General features: G+C 35.5%; 1 protein-coding gene across 2 annotated transcripts in view; it reads right to left on the bottom strand.

Annotated features, from left to right (window-relative positions):
* The window catches only part of SLC12A2 (solute carrier family 12 member 2), a 102,912-nt gene that overhangs the window by 23,601 nt on the left and 65,313 nt on the right, over positions 1-13,998 (bottom strand). For both annotated transcript variants that reach the window (XM_026507877.4, XM_044387366.3), the window contains exons 13-17: positions 13,813-13,914; positions 12,081-12,236; positions 10,708-10,807; positions 5,979-6,090; positions 4,260-4,400 (exon numbers count right to left, since the gene is read on the bottom strand). In XM_026507877.4, coding sequence (XP_026363662.1) covers positions 4,260-4,400; positions 5,979-6,090; positions 10,708-10,807; positions 12,081-12,236; positions 13,813-13,914 — 611 coding nt within the window. The remainder of the gene's footprint in view (positions 1-4,259; positions 4,401-5,978; positions 6,091-10,707; positions 10,808-12,080; positions 12,237-13,812; positions 13,915-13,998) is intronic.

Genomic DNA, 13,998 nt, shown 5'->3' with positions numbered 1-13,998 from the left:
ACAAAATGATATCATTATTATTCTCTTTTTATTTTCTTTTTCATCACAAACGTTTGCCACAATCTTATTATAATTAAAATGTTTTATTTATAAAATTAACAATAACATCCTGCGGCCCTCAGGCTCTTGTTTCAACTTCATTACTTCAATAACTTTCCCTTGAATGACTGAGTAAAGAAATTTCAAATGTATCACTCATCCCTAAATCCTTTGTAAATTCTAATCAAAGTAGCTATTCAGTCAGAAGTAATGTTTTCAGTTTCCATAAAACATCCTGTGTTTTAAAGAATAATTTATCCCTGAAAATATGTCTTCTCTGGAACAGATTCCTTTAATAGTTCATAAAAAATCAGGTTTTTTATGGAATTCCATAATTGAAACCAATTAGGCAGAATGCAATCCTTTGAAGCTCATCTCCAGTTTCAAACATTACTGTTATTTGTTTCTTTGACTCTTTAGCAATGTTTTCTGTGCATCTTCCACCAGAATTTGCTGATGAGAAATGTGTTTAGTTTGTTATCATATTTTTCTGGACATTATCATAACTGTTCCTACGGCAGCAGAACCACTCACGTCCACAGTGGTACATGGCTTTTATTTTTGCATTTCACTATTAAGTAAAAACATTTCCAAACATTATGGTTATCTATTTAAATGTAGTTAAATGTACTATTGTGAGATTTGTTATTACTTTAAAAATCAGTGCGAAAGAAAACTTGTAGAGTTTTGGTTCCATGTCCTGGATGGTTAAAATGTTCACCTAATAGGCTTTAAATTATCATCAGTTATTATCTCATGGCTCAATATATATTTAGGATGTGGCTATAGGATCTGGACATAATTTATATTTCAAATAGTCTTATTGGCAATGGGAAATTATTTTGGTCTATTTGTTTTAGAGTAATTTAGAAGAAATTACTGTTTACCTCAAAATATAGCTGATGACGGGGAAAGGTGCCAGAAACACTCAGTACATATTACAGAGTATACCTCTAGGCTATTTTTGTCCCGGAAAAAGGTGGAGTTATGTCTATAATGAGACTCTGAATGATATCCACTTGATTTAAATGGCCATCATAATCTGTGATCTGAATTTTCAATAAGAACAATGAATTTTTGCTCTTTGGAATGAAGGTTTAAAATTGGATTGACAGTTTAGTGGCTCCTGCCATTAAAAAAAAGAAATGAAAAACCCAAATACACAAACGAGTCAGCAGTGCTAATGTGTCACTGCCAAAGGGCTTCTTAAGCAAGCTATTGGTAGAGTGCCTCTTTTTAAAAAAGTGAATCTCAAGTTTTATTGTGGAAGTTGGATCGTAAATGCTAATTTAAAGATAAATAAATGCTTATCATTAGTAACTAGTAACTAGATAACTAGAGAGACAGAGAAATGAAAAGTTAGAGAGGAAGGTATAGTAAAGCCTAAGAAAACCATCTAAAAACAGCATCTCCAGGACTATAACATAAGTCACTGAACAAATCAACATACAAAAAACTATTTTGACAAAGATTATAAACCTCTAACAGACATACAGACATTTGCCATTTGATGTAACAGATTTCCAGAAGGTACAAAGGAGGATTAATACTGCCAGTGACAATTTACACTATGATGTCAGTGATTCTCTTATTTGTAAATTTATTTTACACAGACAGCTATGCCACTAGAATAAAGTCAACCTCTTGGGCATCTTCATCAAGTGCTTGTATATGCCGGGCCTATAGGGCAGTTTCAGAATACCACTGTTCTATGCATCCCACCTTTGCCCACACTGCTGAAATGGTCAAGACCCCCTGAGGTGAGCATGTTAGGTGGAGGAGAGTGATGGGGATAATGGACCCTAACTCTCATCAACAGTGTCATTTTTATTACAGAAACCCTCCAAGGCAGAGGTCCTCGAAATGGAGGACCCAGACCACACCAGGAGCAGCAGCATCAGCACCTGACAAGTTACAGAACGGCAAACTCTCCGACTCGCTGCAGACCTACTAACTCATTCCAAAGGTGGGGCCCAGTGTTCTGTCCTCCACGTCCACCAGGTGACTCTGATGCACGCTCAAGTTCAGGAACCACTGCTCTAAGGAAGTATTTTCCTTCACTTCCTACACATTTATTAAACACATGATAAAGAAATGTTATAGAAATGTGCCTATAAATTGTACAAAAGCAAGTAAGATTTACCCACTAGAAACAACCTTATGACCAGAGGTAGGATTTTACTTGAAATAATAAAAATTTTGCATAGAAAAGTGAATAATCATATACCCACTACCTAACGAAAATAAACATGACAAACACACTTCAAACACCCTATGTTTCCTTCTCATGCCCTCTTTGTATTTTTACTATGTATTCTATTATTTAGGCATACTTATGTATTTTTCAATTTATATATAATTTAAAATTTCATAGCATCTCCACATTGCTATCTTTCAGCTTGCTATTCTCCTTAACACTTTTTGTTTTTGAGGTTTATCCCTGTTGCTATGTAGAATTCCACCGCATGATTATACCATGATCTTTACACCTGTGATTGATGGTTGTTGAAGTTACTTCCAGGTCTTTGTCACTACTACAAATAATGCTACTCCGTAGTTTCATAGAACCTTCTTTACGCATGTAGAAGTTTCTCTAAGGTACACATATAAGAATGGGACGTCCTGGGATGCCCACAGGTTCAAATCTGCAGGACAATGCCAGGTTGCTGACCAAAATGGTTGTCCCATCTTTGTTATTACAGCAGTGCAAAGACTGCCAAGTGCTCTCACTGCTCCTAAGACTTGGAAGTAAAAGAACAAACTCTGGTCAGTCTAACGAGTATGGAATAAATGTGTATTGTGGTGTTGATTTTTTACTTTTACCATTTATGTCTCCTCTTCTTTTCCTTTATTTTTGCTCCTTTTTTCCCGTCTTACTGATTTACACTATTTCTTTATATATACTTTTGGGCCATATTCTTTTGCTAGTAACATGTTGTCTCTCTGGTCTGTGACTTCCTTTTTCATTTTCATGTTTTGGGCCATATTATTTTGCTAGTAACATGTTATCTCTCTGGTCTGTGACTTCCTTTTTCATTTTCATGGTTTTTGTTTTTTGGTTTTTTTAAAAGCACAAAGTTCTAAATTTTAACCAAAGAATAACTTATCTCTTCTTCATAGTTCAATTTGCTCTGTCTCATTTTAAAAAATCCTTCCCTAGTCCAAGTCATGAAAGTATTCTGTATTTTGAGTCTTTAATCCATCTGGAAATAGTTTTTGTGTAGTCCTTGTAAGGATCTGTTACATTATTTTTTTCCATGGATAATTAATTGTCCCAGACCATCCTGGATTTAGTGCTACCTCTGTCATGTATTAAATTTCCTCTATGAGTGGCTCTATTTCTCCTGTCTTATTCCATTAATCTAATTATCACTACTTCAGTACCACTATGTCTTAATTACTGTAGTTTATGATAAGGGTATCTGCCACAGAAAGCCCACTTCCACCCCGTATTATTCTTGGGGCTCACCTAAGATAGTCTTACCCTCATGCTTGTCAAGTGTGAGAAACGTGAAACCTTCAAACAGAAGGGGCACAGGTGATAGCACTCTGAGCCTCCCACCTCTGCTTTAACAAAGCAGCTCCACAATTAGCAAGGTGAATGGGCTTCCAGTTAAGCTTTCCTTTGAAGAAAGGGTTTCTTATGAAAATAGGATGGCAAACACTATCTCAACCCACTTATTTGTTCCCACAACCTTTAGGGCTGATTGAGGAAATGAAGTTTCAGAGAAGCTGAGTAACTTGCTCAGCAAAAATTCATACTAAGGAAGTGGCGATGCTAGCATTTAAATCCAGGACTAATTCCAAACTCCATGTAACCACTGTGTCATATACAAAACTGAACGTGAAGTCTAAGTTTAGTAAATAAATAGTGAGAAATACAGTAAGGAACTAGAATTTTTAAAATATTACACAAGGACTGCCATTACTTAACACTTAAAAAAAACAAAACCCAGTGAAGTATAGCAGAAAATGAGGGGGGAATATCTTAGGGAAATAGGCTAAGATAATTTCCATACAGGTTTTCCCCCTGTCAGCTAACAGCGCATTATCTCTGTAGTTCCTTAAGCGCTCAGATTACACAAATCTTAGTAGTAATAAAGATATTTTAAAAGATATACCATTTTTATTAATATGAAGAATGACACCTAGAATGCAAAAGGTTTTAAAAGGTCACACAAAACTCGAATTTTGTTATTTGAAAGGTGTAATGTATTTACCTGCATCAAGTACTGTGCACCCTCTCTCAAATCATCTGCATGTACTGGGGCATAAAAAGCCTTCATCTTGTTTTTGATAAGCCACCGCTGATATTTGGCTTGATCAACGGACATCTCTTTCATGGCTTGTCTTCGAGGGCCCTTTTGGATAAGAATATTAATTATGCCTTTAACTGAAAGATAATACAGTCCACATTTATGAAGACCACCCCATTATACTAGCTTAAACAAGCTGCCTAAACCTTGGGGATGGGAGAGAAGTATGGCAAAACATTTCATTTTCATGTCAATGAATTCTTTCCATAGCACTGAAGATGATGACAAGGCAGGGTTAATGGAAGAGTTAAAGCACAGGAGGCACCATGAAAAGGGAGAAGAGGAAGAAATACACACAGAAACATAAATAGGAAGTTTTTCAATATACTAAGTAAATGAGAGAAATTAGAAATTGTTGAAAATGGACAAGAGATCACATGGAGAAAAATAAGAGCCTTCTGTTTTTCTACCGGAAGTTTCCTAGCTTATTTTTAATTTGTCCCCAATGTCTGAGTTATTAATTCTCAGGAAGCTGAAAATATCACTGAAAATGCAAGTTTGCTGTAAAATATAAATGCATTTTTTTCTTCATACTTCTGTTAAATGATGAAGAGAATTAAGGAAATGAGGTTTTTCAACTTCCAATTCTATTTTGATCCTTGCAAGCAACACATAAAATGTGCCATATGCAAATGTATATAAAGCAAAAATCTAAAAGCAGGTTTAAGAGAACGCCTTAATTGTTCATGAAAAAGTAAAGGAAAAATACAATTTGCTATTCCTGGGAGGTGCCTAATTTGTAATTTCTTGTGGTCAAAACCCCAACCTGAACTGATCAACTTGGAGACAAGCTGAAAAACTTCACAGGTCCTAATGGGGGACCTGGGGCCAGTGTCCCCATGTTCTCTGCCAGACACGGCTTTGACTTTGCGACTATACAAGCGTAAGAGCAACTCTAGCAGGAGCTGAGACATAGGTCATCCAATACACATTTCTAACGAGATGAACAGTTTGGGACAAAAGCTAATATGACAAATACTCCTATTTCTCATGCAGAACAGGCGACCCATCATCTAGCAATTCTTTTCAATAGCCAAGATGTCAAAAATAGAAAACCACTTTTGGGTGAAAAGTTTACCACTATTTTTAATAATGTTAGTACTTGTGGTTAAAACACAAATGAACAGGCAATTAACAGTGTTCGAACTTGGAAATTCAGCATTCACTCTGCTCTTCTTACGTACTGGATGCTAGATATTTACCACAATTCATCTACCTCCTCGAACCTCTTTTTATTTCTGGTAGTAAATGTTCCCAGAGTTCTCAGAAAAGTATGAGAAATATTAGTAAGAAGATACACATGCTGTAATTCATTTAGACTCCTTAGTTATCAAGAAGCTACTTTTCTTAGCCAAACCATTCTATAAGAGAAATATAGTTTGGTAAAATCTCCTATTAAATAAGAAAAAAAATGAAGATTGAAAATTCTAAAATCTTTTCTAAAATAAGGTTTTGAGACAGTTTAGAGGCTGTAATACTTTGAAGAAAATAACTTCAAAAAAACCCCAAACTCAACAGATTTATCTTGTCAAATCATTTCATACCCAGAAACCCCCACAAATTACAAATCATATATAGAGAGCAAAAAACGTTTTAATATAAAAAAGCAATGCAAACACTTACCATATGTACATGACTACAGATCATCAAACCAACATTTTTTGTGAAATCATGAACAAGATGAAGCAAAGCTGGGCGTGAGTTTGGAGCACCTGTCATAACAAGACACTGTGGCCTAATTTAAGATTAAAAAATAAAACAAAATTAGAGAAGTTGAGATTTTTGATAACATGGACACGTTTCTAAGTTGCTTCTCTTAAGAATGTATTATTACACTAGAATCTCCTTCATGCAACTGCCCTCAGGACACAGGACACAGTATTCTCAAAAGAAGAGGACTTTTAACCAGGGTTTCTCAGCACAGGAGAAATGCAGAAACCAGATCATGCCAAATGTCCTTCTAAAATAACAGGTAATATTATACATCAAGATTCTGGTAGGTATTACAGGAAGAAATATAATAGTTATATTAAATATATGTAACAACTTTTTATCTTTTAAATTTTATTTTATTTTATTTATTTATTTGACAGAGAGAGAGACAGCCAGCGAGAGAGGGAACACAAGCAGGGGGAGTGGGAGAGGAAGAAGCAGGCTCCCAGCAGAGCATGGAGCCCGATGTGGGGGGCTCGATCCCAGGACCCTGGGATCACACCCTGAGCTGAAGGCAGACGCTTAACAACTGAGCCACTCAGGTGCCCCTCATCTTCTCAAGGTAATAAATATTCCAGTTCTTTCACAGAGTTCACAAAACTTTCACTGAGCATGGCTTTACCTTCATGTACAAACAGGTCACCTTCTTTTTTAGCTTGATCACATCATAGTGATTTCTAATTCATAATATCAGCCCTCTCTAATCTGGCTTAGTTTTAATGACAGCTGTTATATCCAAAAAATCACCTACGGTTGATTTGAAGGTTTCTATTTGAAGTAAAAGTTTTAATTCTAATTAATTATGATGAAAATCAAAACTAAATTCAATTGCCTTTGTAGACACAAGACAGTGGCATGACTTTCACATATGCTTAACTCTTGATTTTAGCTGACTAGAAATGGAAATCAATGCTATTTTATGAAAAAATATTCGAGCATCCATTTTATAAGTTCAAACATTACCAAAAATTCTTTACAATAAGAATTTATATAATTAAAACGAACTTTAACAAAAAGTAAATAAATTAAAACTTCTGACTTAACCACTAAGTGAAATGTTAGGGTAGTTCTTAACCTCATAAAATAAGCATGAAAACTTGAATAAAGACTATAAAAAATAGAACAAAACAAAAACTAACCTATTTAGAATTTTAGCAAGCTATCTGAAAAACCAGTCCTGTCTGGAAGAATGGCTTTGGAGGAATCAAACATGACCTCATTCCCTATGGCCCAGACTGCTCAGTCTCCCCATCTGAGCTTTAGCAGTTTAAATAGCTCCCCATGTTGAAATTACATAATTCCTAGCCTTCCTGGTAGCTTACGACTGACCCTCTGAGTGACTTACAGAAGGAAGTCGGTAAAAAGGAAGCTGGCTACCCTCCACACTTTGTTTCCCTTTCCTGTAAGCTATGCCATGGATGTGGTGATGACTGACCACATGGACAAAAACACCTGCTAGGAAATGGCAGACTGACAAGATGCAGGGAATGTGGGACCTGAATGAGCAAGTGCAGCAAATCCGCCTGCCATAAAGCATCCAGGCGCCTCTGGACAATCACGTAACAGTGATGTCTGTCTTGGAGAGCCGCGGCATAATTCAGCTTTTTTTCATGGTAGTTTAATGTACACTTTAACATAACCTTGTACTACAGTTAATTAACTTGTAGTCCCTATCTTTACTAAATGGTAAATCTATCACAAAGGCTTAATTTGGTAAAGCTGTATCATGCCAAAAAAGTATAGTACGAAATATATTAGAGATGACAACGAGTTATGATGACAGAGTGTAAACATCAGTTTCATTTTAACTCCTTCCTCCAAAAACGCCATTGTATAATGGGATTTTTAAGGCACAAAACCCACAAAAATATGGACAGGAGAAAACACAGTAGTATGGAAATACTGAAAGCTGGAAAGCAGATAGAACAAGAAAGGATATGACAAATCAGGAAGAGGCTAAATCCTAAAGCCTATGAACAAGCTGTGAAGCTACCTGATTTCACACCAAAAAAAAAAAAAAATCACCAAAATACCTAATGAGTTAGAGGTAGTAAGTACCTCTGGAAGTGGCAGGGGCCATGTAGTAAAGAGACCAAAGCAAGAAGCACTGGTTTAACCTCTGCACAAGAAACAACTAGATAGAACCAAATCATTTCCATCACTATGATGAACAAGTATCCTCCCCAATTCTGTTAGGTTAGGGCTTATTTGCCAGAAAGGGTCTCAAAACCACAATGAGGTATCACCTCATAATATTCAGAATGGCTAGTACAAAAGACAAAAAGTAAGTGAGGATGTGGAGCAAAGGGAACCCTCATGCACTGGTGTTTGGGGAATGTAAATAGGTGCAACCACTATGGAAAACAATATGGAGGTTCCTCAAAACAACAGAGAGAGAAGTACCATAGGATCCAGTAATTTCGCTACTGGGTATTTGCTTGAAGAAAATGAAAACACTAATCGGGAAAGATACATGCACCCATCTGTTTACTGCAGTGTTGTTTACAATAGTCAAGATATGGAAGAAATCGAAGTATCCAGTGAGAGATAAATGAATGAAAAATATGTGGTATATATACACAATGGAATATTACTTGTTCATAAAAAATAATGAAATCTTGCCATTTGTGACAACAAGAATGAACCTAGAGGGTGTTATACTAAGGAAGATAAACCAGAGAAAGACAAATACCATATGATTTCATTTACATGTGGAGTCTAAAAGGTAAGAGAAAACGAACAGCAACAAAGGGAGAAACAGATTCATAGAGAACAAACTAGTACAACAGCAACAACAAAGAGAGAAACAGGCTCGTAAATGTAAACAAACTGATGGTCACCAAAGGGTAGGGGATTGGGGAGATGAGCAAAATGGGTGCAAGGGATTAAGAGGTACAAACTTTCAGTTTTAATGTAAGCCTTGGGGATGAAAAGTTTAGCACCAGGAATAGTTGATAATACTATAATACACTTACCATGGTGTGCATTTCATCATGCATATAATGGTAAAATCACTATGTAGTATACCTTAAGCTAATTTAGATTTTTTAATTTTTCAAAAAAATTTTTTTAAATTATTTTTTTTTTAAGTAAGCTCTATGCCTAACATAGAGCTTGAACTCATGACCCTGAGATCATGCTCTACCCACTGAGCCAGCCAGGTGACTCTAAAACTAATTCAGTATTATATGTCCACTCTACTTCAATTAAAGGCTTTTTTTTTTTTAATTAAAAAAGAAGCAGAAGCAGAAGCAGAAGAAGAAGAAGAAGAAGAAGAAGAAGAAGAAGAAGGCGGCGGCTTCTGGTCTGTGAGACACCAGCAGCACCTAAGGGCAAAAGCAGCTACTTTTCAGGGGAGGAGTGAGAAAATATTTATACACTGAATCCAGAGATCTCCCGACCTCCTTTCCCACCTAAGAACTCTTTTATCAACAAGCACAATATTAAAATATTTTTTTCTGGTCAATCTAATCATATCAAAAAAAGAAAGTCTTCAAGATGACTTAAATTTCTCAAAGAACCAGTAAAGCCCCAGTAATTTACATTAAGGGCTTCACTGACAAGCCCCACCTACGAATGCAGAGTTTTGCTAGCCATGGACCACAATTACTTCAGACAAAGCTAAAAATCTAAGAATCCAAATTAAAGAAACAGGAAACAGTGAGAAAGACACTTCAAAGAAACAGAAACTACGAAGCTAAGAAAACAACATCTTTTGCTAAGTTTGTTCAAGGGTGAGATGGTGATACATATAAAGTAAAGAAAGAAAAGAAAAGAAAGGCTCCAGAGGAAACAAAGCTGTACAGGAAAGAAAAAGCAATATAATTTACTACATGGCTCAGCCGGGAATCATTTTAAAAACTTATAAAAATATAAAGTACGACCATAATCAAAATAATGACCTAAAAGTACACTGTGAGGATGGGATAGAGAGGAGAGTGCATGTGTGTGCAACCACATGCGGATGAAGGACATCTACAGATAAGGCCTAAAACATCAAAAGTAGGGCAAAACCACTATGATGTTTGGGAATATCAAGTAATTACTAAATGAATCAGCAAAGAGCTGAAAGTAGTTGCCTGTGGTATGTCACAAAGAGGAACACAAGAATTTGGGCAACTACGGATTTTCATGACGAACCCAAGTTTTTCCTCTCTCAACTATGTTTACGTAATTCTGATAAAGATTTAAAAACCTATTTTGGAATAAAACATTTTTTTTCAATGTTCCCATTCCTATAACAAAACAAAGCAAAAGATTTTTACTGATGGTAAATTAACTTCGACTCTCCTTAGTAGTTCTAGACTTAGAGAACTTCGGTGGCCACAGGAGGAAGAAACGGTTCACTTTTTGAGAGCTGACACTTAAAAGCCTTCAGATGGGAGATTTCCAACACTTGCACTCTCATAACATTTTTGTAAGTTAGATAATTCACCTCTTTGTCAACTTTTGATAACTAAGAAATCTCATCCTTCTTTTTGAACAAACTGCCCAAGCAAAGTCCAAGCAAAACAAAAAACAATAATCTATGCTTTCAGGAAATTTCTTATGAAATAGCAGCAGACAAAAATGCTACTGAATGGTAAGTAAAGAACTGACTGCCACCTACGGTGTGATTCTATGTTACCTTACTGCTCACCTAAAGTTCTTCACATGGTCTTCCACTCCTGAAAGACGAATTGAATGCTGCAGGGCATTTAGGTAAGTCAAAGCTTGTGTAGAGGATCCCCAGTTCACATCTGTGGGAAGACAGTGTTCATGCAGCAATACACCAATATTAACCAACAATCAATAACCAATTTGAGACATAGAGAAGTAAACAGCGCTTTGAGACTTAAAAAATCAATTGCTAAAATAAACCAACGTACTCAGAACTTTCGATAGTTCAAGTCCATAGCATGACACTATGATAATGCTAATCTGAACTATAATTGCTTTTAAAGTATGCAGAAAGAACTAAGGTGACAGGGCTGCAGACATGCCGTGCATGCCACTCAAGAAAGTTCCACAAATAATTTTAAAATTATTGTTTATATAGCCAGAGGCTAATGGGAAAGAGGCAGATCTCTGACTGAAAGATTTTAAAACTCTGCAAGTACCATTTATAGTACTTAACAGTTTAAGTTATTTGAACAGGCAAATTTCACTCTGTATTGAATAAACAGCCTGGACACCAAATATGATTTTAGACATTTGTTATTTTAGAGAAATAACTGTTTCTAAGATGGTTAAAACATTACCTTCTTTGTCCATTTCATTTCTAAACCCAGCACTCTTATCCAAAACCTCATTGTGTCATATCTGGATTACAAAATGTTTCCTCACAGTTTCACATAACTACACTGCAACCACTCTTGTAATTTCTTCCTAAATTATTCTTTTGGGGCCCAAACTTGTCAAACCTTTTTCACTGGTTCTTCCCTGAGAGTTAGAGGTCACCATACGACACTGGATCAATCCCAACATTCCCGAGTATCATTGTCTTATGTGGAGATACAGCCAATAGTTATCAGTGAGACACCTTCTGGGTAATCTTTATTTCCCAGTTAAAAACACCTTTGTCAAATCTTCCCTGCTATACAGGGAAGATACCACATCTTTCTAATACACTGTAAATCCTGTGGTACTGACTACACAGCAGGTACTAAGACTACAGTAGTAACACATTATGTTTATTAGGCAAACAGCTACTACAGGAGCGATTTCACTAAGTCTAATCCTTTCAAAGAAATTTTTAAAGTATATTGAGGCCACCAATATGTTAATAATACAAATTTCTCATTTTTCTTTAAGTAGGAAGAGTTAAATTTAATTTATGGGTAAGTAGGAATTCCAGAGAATAAAGCCCTGTGGTAATTATTTCACTAAAACTACATGTAATTGGAAATGAAGTATTTTAGGTTTTACAAAGCACCTTTCAAGTACACAAAAGATGATGCTTAGATATGAAAAGTAACAAGGAATTTCTAGATATTTTCTAGCTTGAAATAATAAATGTAAAAAATTACTGACCTGGTTTTTTGTAGGTAACATAAATATACAGCCCAAGGACTATCACATATGTTAGCAATGCAGCCCACCAGTTAATAACGAACATCACTATGCAACAGAGAATCGCTCCAAGAAGTGATATCCACATGTTGTAGTATTTGAATGCAGGACGCCACCCTAACAATCACAAATAAAACAGATACATTGAAGTCACTCAAATACCCTATCTGCTTTAGACAGTGGTACATATGTACGCACCAAATAACTTTCTTTGTGGTCACTTAAATAGTAAGTCTAAAGCTAATGTGTAACAGTGAAGTCATAGAGCGTTACTGAGCATAATTTTTGAAGGCCATGAAGAGAACCCATATTTTTACTTCCGTCTTATTCTATGTTACTAGTTTCTGTATTCAATAAACTCTTCAACAAAAAAAGTTTAAATCAGCCTATCTTAATGAATGGTTAAAAACTACAAAAGACTGAAAGAAGCTTTCAAACCCAGCTCTTAATAGTGTGGTTTTATGTTCTGGATTTTAGCATAAGACATATCCTTATTCTAATGAATATACAGAAGAGTCCAAACAGAATATTTTTGAAAATTGTTAAAAGTTAATCCACCTGCTAGAAAAATTAACAGTTGAGTATAGCAATGTACTTTTGATGAAGTATTTAAGAATTAAGCTCACTCTAAAAAAATTGCTGAAGACTATGTTTTAAAAGTTTTATTCCATAGCCAAAAAATATTTTTAAATCATAATTTAATATATTTTATATTTTTTTAAATTCAATTTCACACAAAGTTATGAAAAAGAGTCTAAAGAAACTCTGGGGACCTTTTACCTAATTTCCATTGATGATAACATCTTGCAAAATGATACTAGACTATCACAACCAGGATACTGATATTAATACTGCCAAGATAAAGAAGAGGCCAGTACAAACATCCCTTGTGCTGCCTTTATAGCCACACAGACACCTCTGAAATTTATATTCCTAAAGTTCTGAGAGGCTTTTAGGTCCTTAGAAGGAAAAGTGCTTTTTGTTCCTTCACTTCTTTCCCTGATGCCCAACTGTTGTTATGGTTTATAACAAAAAGCCCCCAGTAAAAGTGTTTGAGGCACTTTTTCAGTTGCAAGAGACCTTTTCCAGTAGCAACTTATTGTGTTGAAAATATTCTTTAGGGCAGGTTGACAATACCATAATAATGTTCTCAGAACTTGAAACAGAAATCAACAAAAACAGGAAAAGAAAAGGACAATAATTCTTCTGAAGTGTTAGTCAGAATTTGAGATCAGGGGCGCCTGGGTGGCACAGCGGTTAAGCGTCTGCCTTCAGCTCAGGGCATCATCCAGGTGTTATGGGATCGAGCCCCACATCAGGCTCTTCTGCTATGAGCCTGCTTCTTCCTCTCCCACTCCCCCTGCTTGTGTTCCCTCTCTCGCTGGCTGTCTCTATCTCTGTCAAATAAATAAATAAAATCTTTAAAAAAAAAAAAAAAAAGATTCTCCTTTAAAAAAAAAAAAGAATTTGAGATCAATGCTCTTACATGCTTCGAAGACAAGAAACAGTATATTACTGGGAAACTTCATGATAAAGAGATCTTCGAAAACTCAATTTGACTAACTGCAAAGGCTGACTGAGCATTAATGGGCTAAACATTCACAATAACATCTTTTAAAATGTTAAAGTCTTATTTTTTCTAAAATCAAAGACACTAGTACATTTACAAAATTTTAAAAAAATGTAAGATCACCTGGAGATTTGGCAAGTGATGCATGGAACACCGAAAAATTGATCAATGCATATGACGCAAGGAAGAAATTAGAGATAATTGGAGCAATAACATTCAGTTCAGCTGCAAAAGAAACACGACGTATATTTATTGAAACATTAGGTATTTTTTGACTTTTTAAAAAATGAAATTATTTTAAACTTTTAA

This window comes from Ursus arctos, unplaced genomic scaffold, assembly GCF_023065955.2.
Source record: "Ursus arctos isolate Adak ecotype North America unplaced genomic scaffold, UrsArc2.0 scaffold_5, whole genome shotgun sequence".
NCBI lineage: Eukaryota > Metazoa > Chordata > Mammalia > Carnivora > Ursidae > Ursus > Ursus arctos.
Note: the sequence above shows the minus strand (reverse complement) of the source record. Positions and strands in the feature narration are given on the sequence as shown.